The sequence below is a fragment of the Hyaena hyaena genome, unplaced genomic scaffold (assembly GCF_003009895.1).
Source record: "Hyaena hyaena isolate Hyena2069 unplaced genomic scaffold, ASM300989v1 scaffold_280, whole genome shotgun sequence".
Classification (NCBI taxonomy): Eukaryota; Metazoa; Chordata; class Mammalia; order Carnivora; family Hyaenidae; genus Hyaena; species Hyaena hyaena.
The window spans coordinates 1,864,432-1,889,887 of NW_024080912.1; the positions used below are offsets into that span (position 1 = coordinate 1,864,432).

Here is a 25,456-nt window from a genome sequence, read left to right on the forward strand (position 1 = left end):
TGTCCAGTTCAGCACCACCCGGTAATGCAGTAGGTGGGAGCGCCTCCGCCGGGGGCCGAGCCGGCAGCGAGTGGGGGGGCAGGCGGGCGGCCCATCCTGCAGCAAGACGCCGGCTCCCTCGTTTCCAGGAGCTTTGCAGATAGGGGGAGGGAAACCCGCCTCGATTCTCCGGGAGAAACCCCCTCCCTCCCCCACTTCGCCAACACTACCCCCGCCACCAACAACAATAACCGCCGCCGCTGCTAGTCCTGCCGCCGCCGCCGCCGCCGCCGCCGCCGCCGTGCCTGCCCGCCCTGCCGCCGCCGCCGCTGCCGCTGCCGGGGCAAAACCATGGAAGGCGAGACCCCCGCACCTGTTCAGCTGAGATCAAGGGCTTACAGAATACTGGGAAGTCTGGTCTGAAACGAAAGCGCTCGAGACCCCCCCACCCCCCCCCCCCAAGGAAGAGAACTGGCGAAGCAAAGGATTTTTCATGGCGCAGGCCGCAGAGCCGAGAACGAAGACTGAAGGTTGCATCCCGGCTTTTACAATCTCTAACTGTCTAGGTCCCGACCATGAGAGATTATGTTGAGAATGCGGCTGTTCCCTGGTTCACTGTGGAAGCCATCTCCAAATTAGCTATCACATATGGAAACTGGAGACCAGAATTTTAGGAAAAGAGATTAAGGCATCTCACTTGGGGGGGTGGGGGGTGTCTTTTTATTTTTTTTCCCTTTTTTTAAAAAAAAATTACTGCAACTGGAACAGTTTCTGATCTCAAAAGGCAAGCCTCTCTTCCCGTGTGATCTTTATAATTTACACTCTTTTCCGTGAGCTTTCTTACCTCCCTGTTTTTATACCTCTCCATATTCTCTCTTCACACATATATCCATTATATTAGTAGTGGAATTATTTTTATTTTTTTGCTTTAGTACTCGCACCCTCACACACACTCTCCCGAGAACCAGAAGTCGGTTGGGTGTTTATATAATGAAGAATTATGGGGCTGTTTGATCGAGGTGTTCAAATGCTTTTAACCACCGTTGGTGCTTTTGCTGCCTTCAGTCTGATGACCATAGCTGTGGGAACCGACTATTGGCTCTACTCCAGAGGGGTTTGCAAAACCAAAAGTGTCAGTGAGAATGAAACCAGCAAAAAGAACGAGGAAGTTATGACCCATTCTGGATTATGGAGAACCTGCTGCCTAGAAGGTATTTGATTTCCCATCTCCTCCCCCTCTCCACCTCACCCCTCCCCTTTTCACTCCCCCTCCCCACCCTCCTCCAAATAAGTCCCCTTTACATTCCACCATTTTCTTACTTCACTCCTTCCTACCACAGATCAAGGTTGGTTGGGTTAGTTTCAGAGGAAAGAAAATCGATAAGCAAAAGCCATACTCAACTCTCAAGCCTCCGCCACCCCCCCCCTTCCCCTAAACCTCTTCATTGGAATAATCTGTGATGTGATGAAAACAAGAGATTGTCTTTTAAAGTCAAATGAGCTCTGCCTGCTTTGGAGTCATTAGGATTTGCCATTTGGTGTAGCATTGCCATCTACAAGGTGGGGGGGGGGGAATAAATGCTTCTGTCAACATTGCTCCTCTTTTCGCAATGAGGAATTCAAAAATGTTCTCCCTTTCCCCCCTCCTCCTCCCCTTACTCCCCAAAAGTCCCAGACACATCATCATCTGCGAATCTCCTTTTTTTAAAAAAAAAATCTGTTGTTTCTAAGAATCCTTATTTGGTAAATCCTAATTATTCCGGGATCTCAAGCTGAGTTCAAGAGCATTTCGTAATGTCTGTGAGCCACACATATCTTTCGGGGCGACTGGCTGCGTGTGTGTGTATGTGTGTGTTTTAACGTTTACAAAGCCTAAAAATACAGACGTCTCTCACAGGAAACAAGCCCAAGTTCTAATAAACAGCAGTTCACTTGCAGGTTAGGCTGAGAGCCAGTTCACTTCCACCCAGAGTGACATGTCTGTTATCCAGAAGCGAGTACAGTCGGCACTGCAGCCAGCTTGAGCACCAGACATTGTGCGGGGAGGCTGGGAGGGAGGTGAGGGCTTGGGGAGGTTGAGAGAGGGAGTGGGGGGGGGGGGGGGGGGGGGGGGGGGGGGGGGGGGGGGGGGGGGGGGGGGGGGGGGGGGGGGGGGCTGTGAACTGGGGTGTCAACTGTTTGCCTTAATATTGCAGGGTCACTGAGACATGTGTGCCTGTGCATGGGCTGTGGCCAAAGGGGTCCCCACAGTGAGAAGCCTGGGAGATCAGGACACAGCTAAAGGCATGTGCTTCTGAGCCACATTTAGAAACACAGAAAAAAAAAAAAAAAAACTCCTGCAGGTCATACAACCTGAATTTAGCAACAGACTTTCATATGAGGGACTGCATTCGAATGGCTATGTGTATATATCCATCCATATATATATATGTGTATGTACAAGCTACTGCTACCATAGAAGGATGTGCATGAGAGATACGCGTTTCTATGTGGAGAGAAAGGCTTATGTGCTTTGCTTCTGACATGAACCAATACCGGAGGCCGTTTGAGGCAGCGCTGGGAAGTGGGGACTGCAGAATTGTTTGTTAAGCTCACCGTGGGATGGTGATGCAAGGACTTGAAGCCGGGAGATGGGGGAGAAGAGAGGGAAACGGACAGCAGAGGGAGAAACTGATGTGGCCCCAGGGTCTAACCCAAAGTGAGCAAAAGCCGCTCTTTGGGAAAGGGTTATATCTGGGAAAGAGCACCAGGTTCGTGCCCCCCCCCCCCAACATTCGTGGTGCGAGCGGTTGAGTGATGGCTGAACATGTTTTGAATAGCTAAGTGACTTCATTGAGCGATGGTCTATTTGACGCATACTGCATTTGGTGCCCTTTCTCAATCCAAATCGCTGCCTTGAACATAGTCTGCAGAAGAGCTGTATGCTGAATACTCTATGCTCTTCCCCAGCCGGGGAATCAATATCAGGAAATTAATAGGGACCGTTTTAAACACACCCGTCCTTAAAGAATGAAAAGCCTTTCAAGCAGCTTGTCATTAACAGTGGAAAGGCTTCCATTTAATTAAACATTTATGGCAGACTTTTATTCCAAAAGAGAAGAAAAGCAAAGTGAATGAGAGTTGCTTTAGGGAAATGATCATAGTAGCAATTTGCCTTCTTTGGATGTTAGTTAGATGGATGGAGATATGCAGCCAAGAAATTATAGGAAAGACGGAACGTTATGTCAGGAGAAATAGACTCAGAAATTGGTAAGTTGGTATAAACATACTTTCTTATCAGGGCTTTACTTGCAAATTCTTCATCTTGTGATCTTGGAAACATTTTATAATCCCCAGAAGAAAAGTGGACTAGAAGTGGTTTTGGATCACTAGTGTATTAAAAGGCTTCAGTATTTTCATTTAAATTCCATCTGTCTGGTGTCTGCATCCCCAAATGTGCTACCCACCCCTTTCACTTTCTCTCCACACCACACCCCACCCTGAATCATCTCTGAGAGGGTTAGGATTACAACACTTCCCAAGGGGTGTGTGGTGCGTACCAGAGCTGTGGGTTTGGCCCATCTCCCAGGCCTGGGGCCTCCGAGCAGTGAGGGGAGGGCTGGACCAGACTCCCTTCAGAAAGGCTATTCCTTTTCCACTTGTGGCCAAGGCCCAGGTAGGAAGAGTGGGGGCCCGGGGGCCCCGGTGCGACCCGGCCTTCAATTTCCAACGCATCTGTCCATACGGGCCTTCGCGGGCCTGGGACCGCCCCAGGAAGTCGGGCCTTAGCCATCTAGGGAGTGGTTTGAAGATCTGAAGCCACTTACTGTGGAAGGCTGCAAAGGCTGCAAGAGCACTTATTTCTGAAGGTTGGCATAGATGGTTCTTGTGCCGTGTTCCTGTGCTTGCTTTCTGGAGCATCCAAAATAGGGTCAGCCTTTATGGAGACCAAGTTGTCAGCTCTCTACATTTCCCCCAGTCTCTGGGGGTTCTTGCGTGTGAAAAATCGGACTGTCAGAAAAGATTCCCCTGTCACCTCTTTATTGTGTTTGCTGCCCATACCCCAAAAGTTGTGAAGAGACCTCAAATCTCCCCAAGATGTTCTTGATGACTGCAAATGGAAAACCAACTCTGCCCGCTTCTGATCTCTGCTGCTTTCAGGTTTTCACAGGGGCTTTTTGTCCTCTGAGATGCTTTTTTTCCCCCCCGTTCACCTCTTGATGAAAATTGGAATCAGCAAATATCTCCCTGCCTCGATTGCTGCTTTTGAAGTGAATCAGTCTGCTCAAGAATGAGGAGGGACAGGACCACCTGTCCTGTTAGGGGTAGGCACACAGTGGGAGACGAGGGGCATCGAGAAGAAGCTACAACATTTATTTTTTCTTTTTTCCTGGTGCAGTGTAAGTAGCAGTGTCTCTGTGTGTGAACTTGAAATTCCTAGTAGACTGGGGTCTTCAGTGGGATCGAGGCGGGTGGGACAGTCTGCAGATGGATACAGACAGGTGGATCGTGATAGAAGTCCTTGAACTTTTCAGGAAAGCTGCACTAAGAGCCTCTAAATGGAGAGATGAATTGGCCCTTTCAGGGAATAGTTCAATAAAATCCACAACAGGACACTAAAGCAGCTGTTCCGAGAGAGGTGTCTCTGGGCCGCGCTGTGGCTTGCTGCTCAGGATATTAACCTCTGCTGTCACCGAAAGGAATCATTGTCTCCAGGGGCAGCAAGAAATTCATGCTGTGTTTATTCTCTCCTGCGCCTCCTCCCACCCCTGTCCAGAGCCCCCACATCTCCCCCAGAGGATTTCCAGCCCCGCAGAGGAGGGGCCAGCGGCGGTACAACGTGGTCTATAGCAGAGACCGCCCTCCCTCTCCCACGCCCCTTTCCTTGCTTCGAAGCAGGGCAGAAATCTTTCTCTCTGGACAGTTACGTTCTCTCTGCTGCATCTCCGAGCTCCTTTTCCATCTACGGCTCTTCCTGTCTTTGCTTACACGTGCTGCCTGCTCCCGGTGCCGCCGCTGCCCGTTCTACATCCCTGCTGTCTTTGAGCAGGAAGTGTCTCGCTCTTCCCGAACTGGCTTTGCCAAGTTCATAATTGCATACCCTTTGCTTGGCCTGAGAGGTAGTGAGTGCTCCGTGCTGCGTTCAGCCATGGCCCTCTCACTTTCTCCAGAAGGAAAGTATGTATCTTTCATTTTAGGAATGCCAACGGCCTTTCCCAGATAACCTTACCTTCACGGGTTGGATGTGCTAAGTGTGAAGTGGCTTCACACTGTACCTGTCACTCCAGAATCCCCAAGTCAGATTCCCAGTTCGACTCTCCTTAGGCGCTTTGCACATAATAGGTGTGGAAACACAGGGATCAATGGATTGATTCCAAAATTCGTAAAATTATTTAACTTGATTCAAACACCGTAAGAGCGTGTGACAGTCGAGTAATCGGGAAAGAAGGGGGCGAGGAAATCACGATGGTTGGTTTGTTCTTCCTGGTGCTTCTTTTTTAAAAGAATAATAATGAGTCATGGAATTCATTATTGTAAACTAAGGGAATTCAGAAGGAGTCTGTTTTTAGGGTTGTGCCGCTCCTAACTGGCCAATGGAAAATTATCAGTAGGCTCAGACTCTGCAAGCAAGGAAAAAACATATCCCATTGATTTTCTTCCCTTTCCTACTTTTAAAGTACACCCAAGCCCAGATGGCTTGTAATAGTCACCAGAATAGACACTTTGGGTAGAGAGCAGGCATCAGGGACCATCCTCATTTAGCTACCCCAGAATCTTCTGTTCTTTTAGCAAACCTCTCCCACCCGGTTCCCAGGATCCTTAGAACAGTCCCCAAGGTCTTAGGCTCTGACCAGCAGTTTTTCCCGGGGCCAAGCCCTAAGCATCCATACTTGGGAAGGCAAACCTGAGTTCTTTACTGAGGAGCAAACTCTGGAATCTTGTCCCCTCGGGCTGCCCTTCCTGCCCCCACCCCCCACCCCCGTGTCCCCTTACAGCTGAGCAGAACCAGACACACAGGGGTGACACCACAGCCAAGACCAGGTAGACAGAGCCAGAACTTGAATCCAGGGCCCTTGTTTCCAGCCTGCAAGCCTTCCGAGGGCTCGATGCTACCTACCCTGGCCTACTGTGTGGCCTTGGGCTCATAGTCACAGCTAGCACCGGATTTTATTCAGTCTGTGCCCCATTAAGTGTCCCCCAGCGAGGGCCCAGCCTGAGCCCGTTCTGACCCACTGGACCTGCGCCTTGCCACGGGACACCTCTGCCGTAATTCCCTCTCTCCCGTGAGGCTGAGGGAATGCGATCCCGAATTTCAGGCCAGACCCACCACATGTCTCTTGGGGTTTGCCCTTTCAGTTTGGAAGTATCCTCAACGTAAACTATCCATCAGCTTTATATTCGCAGGCGGTTTTCAGAAAATAGCAACCGTATGTCCCCTGTAAGTCATGGAAGGTTTCAGATCGAGCCCTGTGGTGTGTGGTGTAGTTGAAAGAATTTTGCAGCCACTCGGGCCTGGGTTTATTCCAAGCACTGCAGCCTGTGAGATCCGGGACACAGGGTTTTACCTCTCCAAGCCTCAGTTTCCTTTCCTGTAAAAGGAAAGCAAAATAGCTTTCACTCAGGGTGGCTTCCCTGTGACCATCTTATCGGCGGCGGTCGAGTTCAATGACCCCAACCTGTACCCCTCCTGCAATCCTCCTGACTCCGCCTTCTTTTTCTTTACGGCGTCCTTTCCACCTTCTAGCACACTCCATAGTTTGCTCAGGATATTTGCCGTCTGTGTTTCTCACCGGACAGTCAGCGTCACCAGGGCATGGATTTCTGTCTGTTCTGCTCATTGCTGAAGCCACCGCGGTTATGAGGTTTTCGGCCCACCTTTGCCGGTGAATGAGCACACCGTGACCGCCTGCTTAGCGGGGTGGGGCTTCAGAACGGGCGGCCCCTTCCTCCGGGCCAAGAATTGCTCTCTAAATGATACATGGTGAGCAGTGGTGGCAAAGAGCATCCTTTTTCTGACATTACAGAAAATCACGAACTCGAACTCAACACAGAGGAGGGCGAGAGGGAGAGGGGAGGGGAGAGAGAGAGGCGAGGGTGCCGTTCCACATGCAAGGGACTGGAATAAAGAAAGATAATAAAAAAAGAGTTTGGAGAAAAACTGAATGCCTGAGAAGGAGGTGCTGGGTGTGAGCTTCCTCTAAATAGACGGTGGCCGTGTTTTCCTGCCTCCTCATCGCCCAGAGCGGCTGTCACCGAGATCCTTGGGGAGGGCTTCCCACGAGCGCTTGCTTTCAGGTCAGTGGGGAGGAGAAGGTACAAATCCAGACTAACAGTGCAAAAGATTTTTAGACTGTGCAGAATCGAGTGGTTTCCTTTAGTCTCAAATGTGAGTGTTTTGGCCAAAATACCCGTATTCAAATGAAATATGCATTTAAAGCTTCCGGGTTAGTTTCCAGCCCGGATCAGGCAACTCCTTCACGCGTTTATTTGTTAAACCTTTGGTGGAGTTCTGCAAAGGGCCAGGGGTTGGGCCAGGGGGTTGCGGGGCTGCCTTCAGGGTCACTGGCCCAGGTCCTTAGAGCCTCCCGGGAGAGAGAGACCCTAATTCAAAGAATATATATACATTACAACTATGATAAGTGCTCTCCAGGGAGGTCACAGGGGTCTGTGAGTTCATAATATTGAGATGGTATCTAATCCGAGAAGGCTTCCCTAAGGAGGTAAGGTGAGAATGAGTATCTGAAGGAGGAGGAGGAGTTCAGGAAGAAAGACCATTACAGTTCAGAAGGCAGCAAGTGCAGAGATCAGTGAGGAAGAATGAGACAGGGCCTGGGTGAGGCCGGGGGCTGGGGTGCGGGTGGGGGGGTAGGTAGAGAGTTGGCGGTGGGGCCGTGCTGTATGGTTTGGGGGGAGGTCTGCAGAGGTAATTAAGACCCATACGTATGAGGCCTTGTTAGTCTTGCTGAGTTCTGCTCTTTGATTTCTGGCTTCTTGCTTATAAGCTGTGTGACCTTGAACTAGTTAATTCTGTCTCTGTGCCTCCCTTGTGCCAGCCACATGGTGGAGACGACAGTGCCTGCCCCTAAGGTTGTTGCGAGGATTTGAGCACTGTTTTCCTGTCTTCTTGTCGCGTCCCTCATGTCTCACATCCCGATCCCGTCATGCTGTCTCTTTCGCCTCCAAACTTCCCATGAGAGCACAGAGAAGGCAGGGAATAGATAAACTCCACTCCAATCAACAAAATTCAAAATACACTCAGTGGTGGTGTTGACGGCAGGTGCCAGCCCTATACCAACATAAGAAGGCAGTGGTGGGGCACCTGGTGGCTCAGCTGGTTGGGCGTCCGACTCCGGCTCAGGTCATGATTTCGTGGTTTGTGAGTTCAAGCCCCGTGTGGGGCTCTGTGCTGACAGCACCAGAGTGTGGAGCTGCTTCAGATTCTGTGTCTCCCTCTCTCTGCTCCTCCCCTGCTCGCTCGCTCTCTCTCAAAAATAAATAAAAAACATTTTTAAAGAATTAAAAAAAGAAAAGGCAGTAGTGAGCAAGCCCTCACCTGCCTGAGGAACATCCAGATGAGGCCCCAAGGGGATTTGGAAGAACGGTCAGCTTGCAGAATGGCCCACTCTGTATGAGATACTTGACATAGCCTATTGCTGCCTCTCCTCACCCTCCCACAAGTTCAGAGGAATCCCTGGCATCCCTTACAATCGTTAGGATCGTGGAGGATTTGAGTGGAATTTGAATGCCGCTCAGTTCTATCCAGCAGACTTTGGGAAAACAGGAATGAGAGAGGAGAGATGTTAACTGGGCTCCCGGACATCGAGAAACGCAGGTCAGCCGCTGTGGGATTATTGCTGAGCTGCATGACCTCATGGCCTCCTGGTCCCCTCTCCTGGCTACGAAAGGTGCCATTGTCTCCCGGTTCCGTCTTCCCTCCGTCCCAAGGCACCATTAGTTTATGAAGTGAACTATCCTCTTAAGTAGCTTTTGGGGGGAAGGGAGAGCAAACGTAATGGACACATCAACTGTAAAACGCGCTCTCATTTCAGAAACCGTGCCACCTACGTTCTGTGCCTTAGAACCAAAGGAAGACCGTAGGCTCTCTTGACTGCAGAGGGAAATGCACGCAGGGTGCTGGGAGAGCCCGAGGGATTCTGCCCGCAGGCAGCTGGTGCCTGTCCCGTGGTGACTCCGGGAGCAGCAGAGGGCAGAAGAGTGTGGTCCTACCCCCACCTTTCTCGACAGGGGAAAGGGCGACAGTTGATCTCTGTCCAGTAGCTGTTCCCTGAGCCTTAGCAGGTGCCGGGTGAGAGTCTAGGACAGAGTCAAAGCCTCAATCTCTGCCCTCGGGGCAGAGGGACTTCTCATCTGGTGGAGGAGACACAGAGATGAGCAGATGAAGATGAGGGCACAGCAGGCCACATAAGCACGGGGGGCTCTGGGAGCACAGAGACTGGGGAGGAGCGGATGCCGGGGGAGACCGGGTTCGGAAGGATGTGTAGGGGTGAGCAAGCCAGGGAGAGGAAGAGCACCTCACACAGAAGGAAGAGCCATGTGCAGAAACAGACGCCCCAGCCACCATGCCGAGGGCCCCACGCGGCTTGAAGGTAGATGGCAGGGAGGGGTGAGCCCAGGAGGCAATGAAGATGTGCCCCCCAGAGGGACAGAAATGGCTCGCAGGGCGGTATGTGTTTCAGCATGGGAGCAAAGTGGGCCCAGAAAGGTGGAAGCAGGGGCAGCAACTGGCTTTGCCCACCAGTGAGCCCACTGGATGCCAAGGGTCTCACAGAGGGCATCAGGGGTCGGCCGGAGCTGGTGAGCTTTACTGGGGAAGGGGTGAGGCACAACGCAGAGGGTGTTGCAGTGAGCGGGTCACTTGCACGGAGCTGGCTGTAGTAAACCGAGAGGAGATCATAGGGAATGCACAAAACAGGTGCATCGAGATCCGCTTCCCCCCTTTCTCTTCTGACTTCCGGGTGTAACCCCGTACGGTTACAAAGATGCAAAAAGGCTCTGCTCAAATGCCACCCTATCTCATCGAGCCCCCAGTCCTGTGACCCTCCTTCCTTTCCCTCTTCAGCCTTTCACGTTGACTTCTTCCTTTTGAGCATTTACTTGCCTGTGATCTGTGTGCCCCTGTAAGGGCTACATGTGGGGTGAATGACTGAAGAAACGGCACCTGCCCACCTCCACCGAGGGAGGGACCTGGCTCCTAAACAAAAACTCTGAGCATCCTCAAGACCACGCTTTTCTCCCAGCCTCAGCTGGAACCACTTTGTGAAAGACCCAAGAATAGGCAGGTGTTTCCCTTGCCTCCTCCCCAGGGCTCCCCCCCCACCCCCCCAGGGGAACAGCCTTGCCACAAAGCTTCAGGATGCTGATAAGCCACTGCCAGTCTTTTCTCTTAATCTAAATCCTTGTTTCTTATCACCTGGCCCAGCGGTACTGACGTAGCAGCCCTGGGTCTGCCTCTGAGGAGCCGCCACTCCTTTCCCTTCCTGACACTGTATTTATTCGCTCTTCGCTGAACTTCCTTGACCTTGGGTAGTCTTCCAGCTGCTAACAAGAATGCCAAGGATTAGGTATGAGATCCCAGGTGCATGGTTGCTGCGGCTTCATTGTATGGGGAGAAAGCACCTTGCTTCGCTACACCGTCCACGATGCAGTTTAAATAGTCCAGTGCCAGCCTCTCTCTGCCCTGGCCATGGGGCAAAATTTGCTGGCAACTGGATACTACTGACTCCTAGACCTTTCTTTATTTCCGATCTCACCCCATTGCTCTCCTCTCTCATTTTCTCTGTGCAAAGGATCATTCTTTTCTGTCATTTCCCTCTCCCCCACCTCTGTCTGTACAAGTCTCATCCCTCATCCTTCTTGAATTTTCCCTACGGTTGGAAACTCTTCTCCCTGGCTTTCCTTCCATGTGTTTTTGCAAAGAAGGTAAGCCTGGTGTCACTTCAACACTAATGATAATTATAGTAATAATAATAATAATAGCTAATCATTCATTGAGTGCTTCCTTTGTGCTAAACACTATTTAGATGCTTTTTCAGAGGATGGCTCTTGTGTAACTTTTACAATTCTGAAGGTACATGAGGTGATGTCCATTATCTCCATCTTAAGAGGCTCAGAGAAGTTAAGTAACTCACCCGAGGTCACACAGCAAGTAGCAGACCTGGGATTCTAGCCCGAGTCTGTCCATCCTCAAAACTATGCACAGCCTTCTAGTACACTAATCATGTTTCCAATCATCTCCTAGCCCCCAAGTTTATAAATCAATCTCTTGGAGAACCTGAACTCCATGCATGATGAAGTCTTCAAAACCTTGAAGCTTACATTAAGATATGCTGCTTATGCAGGGCAGAGTCCGGGGATTGGAGGGGCTGCCGTTTTCTCTCGTTGCTTTGAAAACAGAAGATTGACTCAAAACACATGGACATCCTGCTACCTGCAGTTTGTGGTATATATATATATTCCCTCTCCCCTGCCTTCTGCCAAAAGGGCGTGTTCCCAGCCACATTCCACCTGTCTCCAGGATTCAGCTAACTCGCCACTTCCCCAATGCCTCAGCTGCCTCCCCCCTAGGTTACATCCCCTCCCCCTTTCCTTCCACACCATCCACGTGTGTCTCTAACACACTTTCCTTCTTCCCATTGCTTGTTTCCAGTTCTGTCTCCGCTTCTAGACCATGAGTTCCCCAATCTGCTTCATCAACAAAATTCACTCAGTTACTATGTGCCAAGTACCATCCTAGACTCCGGATCTTAAAAAGGTGAAAAGATGTGGCCCCTGCCCTTCAAGAGCTTATGCTCTAGTCAGGGATATAGGGACACAAGCGGACCTTGCTCCAGGGAGAGGCGTGAGAGGGTGTGGAGTGTTCAGGGGAGCACATGAGGTTTCTGGCATTGCTGGGGGCCAGGTGTGGACGGGGAGGTGGGGAAGGTATTAGTCCCCAAGGCACAAGAGCCCACATCGTGGAGGGATGGCTAGGCTGTGCCCAGAGAGGAGAATGTTGGGAAGGGAAGGGACATGGTCAAACTCGCACTTCGGAAGGATGGATCTGGGAAGTAAGGATGGGAGGAGGAGGGGGAGAGCAGAGCAGACATTCAGGAAGGAGAGGACTGCACACTCCGGGAAGTGATGAAGCAGCTGGCCTGGGGCAGGGGACTGACCCCAGAGGATCCACAGGATCTGGGGACTGCCGTTGTGTCGAGTGAGGTGTGACAGTGAGTGACCTTGTCTGAGACAGTGCAAGCAAACAGGAGAAATCTGCAAGGAGAAGATGGGACCTTCCATCTTGGATAGAGTGATTCCCCCGGCCCTGCCCAGTGCTGGACATATAGTAGGAGCTCAGTTGGCGTTTGTTGAATGAATGTAGAAAAAGGACATAGAACGTAGCTTCGCTTCTGAGATTAGGATACATATTTAACCTCAGATTTTCTCCCAGCACCATCATAACCCAAGGATAGTCCAGCCAGGCCTGGCGCTCCAGTCTGCTCTGGCATTTGCCAGCCTGGGTTCAAGCCCCAGTGCTATTGCTTACCAGCGAGGTGACCTTGGACGAGAAATGTCACCTCTCTGCCTCAATTTTCTCATGTGTCAGTGGGAAAAGCTGTATCTCACTCCTGAGTTGGTTATGAAATTTTAGTAAGAGGCTCATGGTAAGTGCCCAGCAAGATGGTGGGATGTAGTAAGTGCTTGAAAAACACCAGCTGCTGTCCTTGTCTGCACTGAGGTGATTACAGATGGCCTTAGCGGTTGCAGAGGGTCACCCGCCAGCCAATTGTGGTTAGCCCTCAAATCTTCCACAAGTGAAGAACTTTTCCTATAGAAGTTCCTATTAATGGCTTCACTTGGAGAAAAAGAAGAAACGGTTTTTTGTAACCCCGGGGCCCCAGTCCTGATTGGCCACCGATGGCAGGGGCCGGGGGGGGCGGGGGGGGGCAGGCAGTAGGTGCCCCTCCAGACATGATGGGTGCTCTGCAGCTCCCCAAAGTCCCCTTCGCTCCCACATGTCTTCCGTGGCTGCTTCACCCCTTTGGCCTCCCTCGGCCTCCCTCAGCCTCCCTCGTAGGGCACCTGAATTTGCAGCCACTCCTCTAATGCCGATGGCAAGTTGCAGACAGAGTCCCTGATGGCCCAAAATGCTGTAAATGTAAGCAAAACAAGAGAGGTCCGGGCAGGGCAGAGCCACTCACAGAGCGAGCCAAGTGGTGACTCTGAGAAGGGACGCGGATGCGGGAATGGCTAACATTCCAGGGTAGTGTGTGCGGCCGTGATGGGGAGAGGCGGGCTTCTTGGGCTCCCTTTCATGCAGCATCTGTATGGGAGGCGGCTGCCTTTAAAGGCAGGCTGTCACCCATAGTACGCCACCCCCATAGCTTCTCTTTCAGAGGCTGACATTTTCTGACCTTGACCCCAGTTCGGGAAGTGCCCCCTGTCGTGCAGACCATGTGGTCTGCTTTATTCAATAACTAAATGGCAGGCGCCAGGGAGACAGCCCGGATGGTCGGCCTGGCTGGGGTGGGGGTGTTGCTGGAGCCCCGGGGATTCTCTGCTTTTGGTTTTTGTCTCAGAGAGCTTCAGAGAGAAGAGGGAAATTTCTAGAGGTTTTTTTGGGGGGGCAGAGAAGATGAGCAGGAGGTGCCCAGCAATTGCTCAGGAAGGATATGAACTTCTTAGACGTGCAGTTTGATCTGGGAGCATATGGTCAGATGACCCAATGTGACACGTGTTGGACGTCTCGTCTGCTGGGCTCTGTGCTCATTCGCGGGGCTCAGAAACCAGTCAGCCCCGGGGGAAGGGGTCTGCCCTGATCCCCTGCTGACATTGCCCATCCTCTTCCCAGCCTCCCCTGCCTGTTCCATCGCCTGCATCATGCCTCCTCCCTGAATTTGCTCAGAGGGTGTATTAGTTCGCTCCCAACAAGAACAGAGACTCTGGGAGACCAGGGTCCTTGTCTCTTCTATCTACTGCCGTAGATCCAGGACTGAGATCAGCACCTAGCACCTCTGAGGTACTTAGCAAATGTTTTGTTGGATGACGGGAGACATGCCCCTAGTCTGAAAGAGATCAAGGCCTCCGAGAAGAGACAGGCATGTGCGAGAGCATCACCAGCAAACCTGGGCACTGATAAAGGTGTGGGGGGGGGCGGGCAGGACTAGACAGTGAGTCTACTTGGGGAGGTCAGGAAAAAGGTTCTCGGGACCCTCTGCAGTGGGTTTTGGAGCATGAATAGGAGTTTGCCAAGGAGATCAGAGGAGAAAGGCCAAAGCGCATGAAGGAGAAGACACTCTCCGCGGCTGCCCCCACAGGGCTGGTACGAGCGCCCCACAGGCCGAGGCCACGGAGAGAGCAGAGTGCTTGCTCTACCTAGAGGATTGTCAAACTTCCATGTGAACACTATCCACCGGGGGGTCTTCATGACCGGCAGGCACTGATGAGGGGGTCCAGGTGGGGGACTGAGATGCTGTTTCTAGCTCCAGGGGAGGCGGATGTCACAGGTCTGCAGGCCACCCTCAGAGAAGATAGGTTTTGAAGCGGCCGCCTGAGTCCACGGATCTAAATCCTACCTCTGCCACTGGACAGCTCACCCCGTTTCCTCCCCTCTAAAATGAAGATGGCGACCTTCCTGCTAGGTGCTGAATAAAGCCAGAGTTCCCAGATTCGTAAAGCCATTAGTTTAGTCCTGGGCATTTCCAGGGAGGATGTCTCAACTAATGTTATTTATGGGTGAAGGCGGTGTCCGCAGGTGTGACAGGAATGGATGGCGTTTCCTGAGAGTGGATGGTGTTTGAGGGTCTCCTGTGTGTTGGGTCGTGTCCTACGGGCCACACGTATGTCATCTTCCTCAGGCCATGCAGCATTCTATAACGGGGGCATCATGATCTTAACCTTCCCAGTAGGAAGCAGAGGGAGTGCATTTGTTTCCCATGACCGCTGTAACCAATCACTACAAACTCAATGGCTTAAGATAACGCCAACTCATCACCTTACAGCTCTGGAGGTCAGGAGTCGGAAATTAGTCTCATTGGGTTGAAATCAAGGTGTCACAGTGGCCTTGTTCCTTCTGGAGGCCCAAGGGGTGGCTCTCTTTCCTGACCTTTTCCGAGTTCTAGTCACTGGCCCCATTCTATCAGGGCAGAAAGATTTCCTCCTTTTTCAAAGCCCAGCAGGTACCAGACAGAGTCCTTCTCACACTTCCTCCCTCTGATTCTGGCTCTCCTGCCGCCCTCCTCCGCATGTAAGGACCTTCATGATTACCCTGGGCCTGCCTAGATAACCCAGGATCATCTCCCTCTCTTCAGATCAACTGATTAGCAAACGTCATTCCATCGGCAACCTCAATTCCTCCTTTGGCATGCCATGTCACACATTCGCACCTACAGGAATTGGGATGTGGGCATCTTCAGCAGGCTATCGTTCTGCCTCGCACAGGAAGCGACTATTTAAAGATGCCCTGAAGTCAGCCTCAGAATGGTATTCCTAGAAGGGATTTTAGAGCTCTTACCAGGAAGGATTAGATTTGACAAGTAATAGAAACATACAATTAACAGAGGCTTCAATAAGACAATAGTTAATCATCTCTTAAGTAAACCAATCTGGAGACAAGTTTGGTCTAGAGGCACCACAAACAGGTTAGCAATGTAGGTGCCTACCTGCTCACCATCCCTATAGTGTGGCCTTCAACCTCAGAGCCTATAATGGCTGCCAGAGCTCCAGCCACTGTCTTCAGATTCCAGGCTTCAAGGTAGAGAATGGCACAAAGAGACAAAGGCAAAGGGCACCTGTCCCATGGTTCTTAAGCAAGTGTCCTAAAAGATTATCACATAACATTTTTGCTTTGGCCTCACTGGCCAGAAGTTGGTCGCCTGACCATACATTTGCTGTACGGAAGTCTGGAAGACATAATCTTTATTCCAGATTGAAGGAAGGCATCTAGCAGTGTATCCAGGGAGCTCATCTGGTCCAGACCCTCACTTTGTGACCAAAGAACTTGAGGCCCAGAGAGGGAAGGGATTCTGCCAGTGCCATGGAGCCAGCCAGCAACGGTGCTGGGACCAGCACCCCTGTGACCCTGGTCCCATCCTTGCATTCAGTGCAGAGCTTCATGCACCCAGTAGGGCACTTAGCGCATAGCAGGAGCTCAGTAATGCTTGGTGGAATCAAAGGGACTTTCCCATCCGGCAGCACCAACTCCCTGTGGACCATGGGCTCCGCCTCTCTCTGGGCAGGGCCAGCGGCACTCATAGATCTCCTTAGCCCCTGCCTCCCGCTTACACTCTGCAGGCCCTTGGGTGAGCTCCAGGCCTCCCTACCTGTCCCACAAAGTCCCACGGAAGAACAAGATCTGGCAAAAGAGAGCCTTCAGAAGGCAACTGAGAAACAGAGCACGGGGACATCTACTTGGAGATGGGGCGTTACGTCGGGGGCCCGGCATTCACAGTGGGGGTGTTCATGCTGACACAGTGAAGGTGGGGGGGGGGCAGGGGTGGAGGCTGACCAAAACGCGAAGCCTTTTTCCCACGGACACCAAAACCCAAAGGTATGGCGTTGCTGTCCCTGCCAGTTCAGTCGAGCACAGGATCTTATACTTTCCTGGGGCTTCTCTGCTTTCATGTCTCTGTCTCCTCAACCAGGCAGGAAGGCCCTTGAGATAGGGGGCTGTCGGATTTACTTGTGCGTCTCATCGCCTGGCAGGGTGCTTGGCACACCACGGGCATTGGGTCAATAAATGGGGAATTGGCCACTCGGACAGATGAAACAGCTAAGTCAGGGTCTGGCACATAGTAGGCTCTCAGCAAAAAGTTTTCAGGGGCTTAGGTGGCTTAGTCGGTTAAGCGTCCGACTTTCGCTTAGGTCATGATCTCGCAGTTCGTGGGTTCAAGCCCCGCGTAGGGCTCTGTGCTGACTGCCAGGCCAGAGCCTGGAGCCTGCTTCAGAGCCTGTATCTCCCTCTCTCTCTGACCCTCCCCTGCTCACGCTGTCTCTCTCTCTCTCTCCTAGAAATAAATTTAAAAAACATTAAAAAAAAAGTTTTTAAAGGAAAGAACGGTGCGGGGGGCGGGGAGGAAAGGAAGGAAGGATGGAAAGACGGATGGAGGGTGGGAGGGATGCAGTGGTTCGAGTCTCGGCGCGCCACGCAAGCGGCAGCTCAGAGAACAGGCGCCTCGCCAGGCCGCAGCCCGGGAACAGCAGAGCCCCTCCCCCAGGCCTGAGTTCCCAGGAGAACATAAGAACCTGCCAGGAAGGTCTGTTTCAAAGGGCCTCCCCTCCAGCTTGAGAACATCATGCTTTCGGGCTTCCCGGTGGGCTTCGGTACCGGGCACCAGGGTTACAAGCACATGGCCACAGGCAGAATGGGTGGGGTGGCTGATGCGAGGGAAAGAGGGAACAGTAATGCAGGGAAAGGAGGCCGCCCCCCCACGCCAGGTCTGAGACCATGGCTTAAACAGAGAGAGCTGGGGGAGAGGAGGAGGCAGGAACAGAAGCTCAACAAGGTTGGTGTTGGGGGAGGGGAGCATGGAAAGGATGGGCAGAGGCCGCTGGGAGGGAGGGAAGACGGCTGAGCGCGGGGCCATCCCCTCTCGGAGCAGATGGGACACTGGAGCCGCAGGGTCCATGACAGTTGGTCGGAGGGAAGAGAAGCAGCAGCAGGATGCAGAGAAGGGCCTGCCTCGCCCCAGGCAGGGCCAGACACCCCCTTCAAGTCCCGAAAACACTGCGGGAGGAGAACTCACTGAGCCCCAGAGAGTGCAGCGAACGACCAGGCAGGGGAGGTGTGTTTGTGGACTGAGCGATGAAGCCACAAAGCCTGTGGCCAGGACTTGGGCTAAAATTACAGGCCAGGGGACAGGACCACACAGCCAAGCATCCTGGGACCATAGATTTTCCCTAGAACCTGCCCTCGTTTCTTCCCTGATTGATTAAGCAGCGCGATCCAGCCACAAGAGCCCTGTGGGGGCATCAGACGGGCGTGGGTTTGAATCCCGACCAGGTCTGCAGCCTCAGGGGGAGGGGGTTCATCTCTGCTGTGTCTTATCTGCCACAAAGTGGGTTATAAATTGTAAAATAATCTCTATAAAGGGCTTGTATGCAGAGTAGGGGCTCAAAAGATCGTTGATGTTTTAAGTCAAGATTTCCCACCCTTCTGCCATTTGGGTACCGCCTTCATTAAGTTTGCCATGTCCAGGTACCACCTATATTGTTATTAACTTAACACTTACCTTAACTGATCCTGTTTTAGCCTCATCCTAAGCAATAACAGTCAAGGAATTGCTGGCTTAATGCGCTAGTTAAAATTTTAACACACGTTAAAAATACTCCACGTAAGTCTGTTTAAATGTCCCTCCCTATACCAACGAAATTCATCTCAGATACCACAAAAGCCCATCATTCACTTAGCAAACGCACCATTCTGACTTATAAACCGTCCCCCAGGTTTGAAAAAGATGGAGAGACTGGTGTCCCTTGATCCCCATTACTCAACAGCCTTTTTTCTTTAGTGATAAAGGGGGACTGGGGTGGAAAGTGAAGAGAAGGTCAGAGGCCACTCCACAGCAATTGCTTGGACTCCAAGAGCCTTTCTATGGCATCGGGAACACTCAGCTCTTAGTTAAAATGTGACCCATTCTTAGATCCATAGAAGGACAGTCATGTGGACGACAGCCCAGAGAGAGGTCGTGATCCTGCCTGCCCTGTTGACACAATGGCTTGAGCTGGAGGACTTTCCCTCTGTTTTCCTGCAGGGTCTTCTGAGAGGTCCCTCCCAAGACCACCTGGCGAGAGGAATTAACCTTTTCCTCTGCATCTACCAGAGGTGAAGGGATTTCTTTCTAGAGTCTTTCCAACATGGACGGATTTGCCCCGAGAGTGAAGAGGCTCTATGAGCTTTCTCAGTAATGATTGTGCCTGGCTGGGGGGTGAGGCCAGACTTGGACTAATAGTAATGACTGTCTTGCATGACCATCACGGCAGAAAGGATTTGGAGGCACATAGGGCAAGTTTGGAATAATGTGGGTTAGGACACCAGGTGTTGGATCAGAGCAGAGGAACTCGGGTATTTCCTTCCCTACCTTTGATCCTGACTCAACCACTTAGTTCCATGGGCTCATCTACAGAGCAGGCTCTTGAAATTGTAGTGTGGAACTTCACCCCGAGCGCATTTGTCCTAAAGATCCAGCACTGTCTCGTTACAGCCTAGCCTGCTGAGAAGAGACAGTTATTTCTTAAACAGTTGAACAAATCAACACATTATTGAAGGTATAAACTAATTGCTGGGTATTAATGGGGGGGCCTGGAAATCAATCACTGCCTTTGCAGCCAAGAACAGAGAAACCAGGGAAGAAAGACAGGATGCCTCAAGATGAGTTGAGAGCAACATGCTTTTCCTTTGGAGGGGCCTGAGCTGTCGTGATCTAGTTGGCTCTAAGAGCCCCCTTTGGGATGGCAGGCGTGGGGGAAGTAAGCGTTCTCGCAATGAAGCTGATGGGATTTTAATAGCCAGACAGATGGCCTGAGAAAAAAAGGAAGATTTTTTTCAAATGAGGGAAAACACTTCCATAGCTTCCCTTCAATTAAAACAAAGTGAGAGCCCTCCATGTCGGGAAGATTTATCACCATTATTAGTATTGTCAGTTTGGAGGTCTTCTTTTTAATAATCGCATGATTAACCATCAATAACAAAGTAGGGTAGTATTTTCAAACAAATTAGAGGGTGTAGCTGTCCACTGACTTTTCAGTGCAATTATTATCACTTTGGCTTCATTTGATTTCACAATTTAATAATGATCCCAAATAATTGTGTTGGTGCTATTCTTATTTATACAAACACTCATTGCTTATTGGATTTTTTTAGTGTCCACCCTGCTAATAACTGTAGGTTCCGTACAAGCCACCGGTGAGTGGCCAGCATTTCTCAAAATCTGATATCACAAAACTTGGGAAGAAAAGGGAATGCAAAGAAAAGAATGCCTTCAAAAAGAAAGAGAGGATAGAGAGAGAAGGAAGAGAGGAAAACAACATCTCCTGAGCACATTCCTAGGTGTCAAATGGTTTTATCGTATCCTCAGAACAATACACAGTATCTGTTTTAGGATCCCCACCTAGCAGGAAGGAGAGATTAAGGAGTTGAGAGATTAAGTAATTTGCCCAAAGCCACACAGCTAACAAGTGCAGTGGTGGGAGTCAGGTTCAGGGCTCCCTGTTCACTCTCTCCACGCCAGCAGGGGGCTTCCCCCTCTGCAGCTCCGTCCCCAGGCATCACCACACTATGGGAACTGTCCCAGTCCATGGTGATGGGCTGGCTCAGAGTATTCCTGCAGGGGGTAAAAAGGCAGCAGTTCAAAGGGAAATTCTGCCCCCTGATCCACCTATGTTACACTTCCCTAATTCAATGATCAGATTCTCCTAAGGGCTGAGCATTGTAAAGACAAGCCGATGGTAGAAGGGAGAGCTGATCCCTAAGAGCATGCAGCCCAAGCATCCTTTGGCTATACTGGAAATGCACACCACAGAGAGAGGAGGAAGTGATATATTTCACAAGAAATGTACGTGTACCAAGCACACGCCTACCATGGGCTGGGTGCTTTGGGAGCTACAACCGTACAGACCTTTCATTCAATTCCTACAGTGTTTCCTGTACGGCATTGATTCCCATTGCACAGATGAGAGAACTGCGGCCAAAAGAAAAATTATCTTTTCAGGTTAGCTGTTGGAGGAGTTGGGACTTAAACTCTGTATGCCCAATGGATTCCAAACACTAATAATCAATTTTACTTCAGCATCAGGGTCATGAATTTTGATAAAGGACAAAAAGGAGGCCTGGGAAATATTAGGGATGTGACCCAAAAAGAGACTGAGAATATGGGTGGCAGCCCAAGGGACTATGGACTTAATTCCTTTCCTGTCCAAAAGCTGACACTCAAATCCAGTTCAACAAGGACTCACTCACTGGATGTCAACAATGTGCACATCATGGCCCTAAAGCACTGGCTGCCAACCAAAGGCTTGGATTTGCTGACTTCTTCCATTTTAGAAACTTTTGATGCTGAATAAAGACGTGTACTCATTTTCCCACAGAAAGATAAAATAGTTTAGTTGCTCTTCATCATGTTCTTTCTAAATAAGAAAGTTCTGGTCTCTGTACTAGGGTGTTTGGAAGCATTCTCTATGGGCTAAGTTGCTCCATCAGTTAGCTTTAGGCTTTGAGCTCCAAACAAACAGCAAGTGAGGGTGGAGGCCTGAAGAAAAAGGGGAAAGTCCTAGAAATACAACCAAAAAGAGAAAGAAAAAGTTGATACATAGATAGAGAGAGAGAGAGAGATGATGGATGGATGGACAGTTGGATGGATGGATAGACTGACTGATTAATGGGTAGATAGGCTGATCAATCAATAATGCATATGAATGGGCAGATCTTGAGCTTCTAACTTATTTACGAAGAAAACAGGTATAAATTCTTAAAGAAAATAACATAGGAAATGATTTTTCTATGTTTCATTCCTATTCTTTATAAAAATAAATAAATAAATATATATATAAAGGTTGACAGGAGTGAGGTGCCTGGGTGCCTCAGTTGGTTAAGCATCTGACTCTTGATTTCGAATCAGGTCATGATCTCACAGTTGTAAGATCAAGTCCCACGTGGGGCCCCATGCTGTGCTTGGAGCCTGCTTAAGATTCTCTCTTTCCTTCTCCCTCTTCCTCTACTTCTCCTTCTCCCTCTCTCTTTCTCAAAAAAAAAAAAAAAAAAAAAAAAAACCACCATGTTGACAGGAGGAAAAGAATGGAGGCATGCAGGACAGAATCAGAGTTGTTAGGTGTGGCGGTGGTGGCAACAATGAAGATAATTTTAATGGAGGTGATGGTGGTGGTGGTGGTGGCGGTGGAGGTGATGAAGAGGTAGTGATGAAGCTGGTGATGATGGAGATGGTGATAAAGTGATGATCATAGGGACTGTCATCGTAATAAGAACATTTGGAACATTCTTTACAGTATCCAAAGGTTTTCACCTCATGGTGCTTCATTTTAGAAGAGAAACTCTGTTCCCAGCAATAGGCTGGATTTGCCAAAACAACTATTTCTAATTCTAGTTCCACCTCGAGTGTCCCCCCCAGCTCAGAGTTCAGAGAAAAGGGAGGAGAGCCACAGGCTCTTCATGCATCAAACACAAGCCGACCACTGGACAGGGACAAAGGAACAGTTACAGAAGCAAGGGTGAGGCTGTAAACCCCTCTCCCACCTTCACCCCACCACCTGCCCCCAGCCCAAGGTCATTCACTCAAATCAGTCTCCAAAATTGATAATCCCCAGTACCCTTGTCACGTGACACCTGTGTAGGAGCTTTTATAAAATGCGAACATGATTGTGGTCTGATTCCTAGTGGCTAAATAAAAATCATTTGTGATCATCAAAATATATTTACTTTTTAATTAGGTAGCAGCCGAGAATGAGGAGTCCATGGAGAGCACTCTCTTATAACCTCTTTTTTTAAATTTTTTTAATGTTTTATTTATTTCTGAGAGAGAGAGAGAGAGAGAGAGAGACAGCGTGAGCAGGGGAGGGTCAAAGAGGGAGGGAGACACAGAATTGGAAACAGGCTCCAGGCTCCGAGCTGGCCGCCAGCACAGAGCCCGACGCGGGGCTCAAACCCACGAAATGTGAGATCATGACCGGAGCCAAAGTCGGACACTTAACTGACTGAGCCACCCAGACGCCCTTCCTATAACTTCTTAAGGAGTCCCATGGGCATAGCAAGGGGGGCAATCCATGGCAGGTGTCTTTGCTGTTTTCCACGTCTTCCTGTAAAGGCCGTTAGCCCTGACTGCCCACCACAGTTCACCGGAACTGTTCCCACATCCTATTTTTTTTCTTTAAAGAAAAGTTAAAATACTGACGGCTGTGCTGCCAACAAAATGATTTCTTCAAAAATAACCTAATAATCGAATATCAGATTAAGGCACGGGCAGCTGTGCGGTTCCCTCTGGCCGTGCCAGGTGCCTAAATAATTGGCTGCTCTGGTTGTGCTGAAAACTTTAGGGATGTTGGCAACTGTGCCGGAGGGTCGGACATTCCAGCAGTGACACACACCACATGTCCTTGGGAAGAGGGGGTGTGATCACATCGACGACCCCAGTAGGGTTTGAGGAGTGGGAGAATCAGGCCAAATGCCTAAGAACGTGCCTGGCGAGAGAAAACGTTGCTGTCAGAGGTGCGGCTCTGTCTTCGGTATTAAAAGAAGGGGCTGGTGTCACCTGTAGAAAAGGCAAGGTAACTGGCTGGCTCCCGTCCAGCGGGGTGGGGGAGGGGAACAGGTGTGAATGACTAGCATGGAGGTGGAAATTAGGTCAGATCTGTAGTGTGGGGAGGCGTAGGGGGAATGTTATCGCATGTGCATGGGGAAGGATGGAACCAAATTGGGTCACCTCTTTGTGGAAATGATGAGAGAATTGGGTCAGAACTGTGGGGGAGAAGGCTCGAGAATTGGGTCGCGTCTTTGGATAGAAGGGGGAATTGGGTCAAATGTGAACGTGTGTGGAAAGAGGGTAGTAGAAGGTGATAGGGAGAGTGGGCTAATGCTCTAGGATCAGAGGGTGAGGGGACGGGGGAGCACCTTTGATTCACACAAGGGTTAAAATTTGAGCTTCTGACTGATGGCCATTTCCTCCCAGTTCTGGTGACGTGCTGGCCCCTGTCATGTAACGTTGGACAAAGTCAGGCTTTCCTACTCCTACCCCCAAATCGTGTGTCGTAAAGCTCAGCCAGGACAGGGTGTGATTCATTCTTTAGTGCTTTGCAAGCCAACCCCAACCGGTACCTTGATGTGGCCTCATTTTACCTGGGATATAAGCCTGGTGGCAGCTGCCCTCCCTCTGGGCTCCAACGTATGCACAGATTCAACTCCAAGCCTCTCTTCTTTCCCATCACTGCCTGACCCCCCTGACTCAGACTCGGAGCCTCAAAGTACATTTTGTAAATAACAGCTGAGTAATAAGTTCCTATTAGCGACCTCCCAACTGGCTTTGTTCAAATCCATGCAATCAAGGGGCAGTCAAGCCACAACAGTACTTGAAAGGGATGTACTTTTATTAATTACTCGAGTTCCTATTGGCTACTTGGTTGAATAGAACTATTCTCAAGGCTCTTCCCAACTCCGTCTGCATTGACACTCCACAGAGAAAACGTATTAAATCCGCAGAACTTTACTACGATTGAATAGGGCCACAGGGTCAGCACATGCCAGTATATACTTCTCCAGTAATTTCTGCTTCATTTATGCCCATGTGGGTTAAGTGGGGTTTCTATTAAAGCGTATGCTACACTCGTGACCCCCCATGTCCTCTTGGGGCCTATGTAAGGAGTTATAATGAATCTGCTCAGATAGGGCCTCATTGGGTAAATCTGCATTTCGGCTTCTTCTGAGAATTCCCTTCTATTGATACGGGTCACAGTGATTAAGGCGATAGATAGACTTCTGCGGCATATGGACCGCTCTGATGCATCCCAGACGGAGGTGCCGCGTAGACAGTACAGTCGTAGGAAAGCCATATCGTTCCCTGCGCCCCGTACGATGTTTAGGAAAGGAGAGAGCAAAGCACTAAGTGTTTCCGATCCTTAAGGTGATATTGGTGGTATTTTGGAATGAGGGGGATAGATGCCTGGCAAATATACTCGTAGATCAAATAATTTGATTCTGGCGTTCCTGGACTCTTGGAATCTCTGAATGTAGAAGGATCTTGCAGAGTTGGAAAGCCTTCGCCAGGAAATGAAGAGCGAGAGGGACTGAAAGCGAGCTGTTCCCTCTGCAATTCAAATCAAACCTTCATTTTCCTCCGCAGAGTTATTTTAAGTCATTCATTATTATTTTTCCTCTGAAGCGGAGGCCGTTTGATACTGCAAGATTGTTAGAACCAAGGAGCGTAAAGAGGGCACTGAAGTATTATTCCTGCTGCAATTTCAGATGAATTTGGTGCTGACAAAAGATTTTTAAAATACACACGCGCGTGCGCACGCACGCACACACTTCATATTACAAGAGGCAGAAAGGAGACAAGTCTTCCGACCGACAGCTGAGGGAAATGAGGTCCCGGCCGTTTTTCCAGGGCACTCGCTGAGGCTGACCAGCAGATGTTCCCAAACAGTGGGGTAGAGGAAAGGGCACCAGATGTGGAGGCAGAAGATCTGGGCTAGCAGCAGGCGGCTCTTCCACTTCCGGGCGGTGTGACCTTGACCGAGGCCCTGTCTTCACCCTCTGAGGCTGTTTGTCCCTCGGTAAAACAGAGGCCAGCTAATTCCTAACGCCTCAGTGGTGAGCCAGAGCGGCTCACTTCACACCTCCTCCGAGTAGTCTCCCCGGAAAAGGGTGTTGACAAGGCCTGGGCTCCGCAGGGTGGATTGAGACTCCAGTGACTTAAAATAGGAGTCAGCTGGTGACGCCAGGCCAGTAGTTCGGCCTCTCTGGGCCTCAAGGTTCTCATTTGCAAAACAAGTGAAATTG

The 25,456-nt window shown here is 50.4% G+C and overlaps 1 protein-coding gene across 1 annotated transcript in view; it reads left to right on the forward strand.

The window, feature by feature from the left end:
* The first annotated feature begins 660 nt into the window (after positions 1-660).
* CACNG2 (calcium voltage-gated channel auxiliary subunit gamma 2) overlaps positions 661-25,456 on the forward strand; it is a 114,222-nt gene continuing 89,426 nt past the window's right edge. Inside the window, exon 1 of the mRNA XM_039246149.1 lies at positions 661-1,190. Within this exon, the coding sequence (XP_039102080.1) occupies positions 980-1,190 (211 nt within the window). The 5' untranslated portion in view covers positions 661-979. The remainder of the gene's footprint in view (positions 1,191-25,456) is intronic.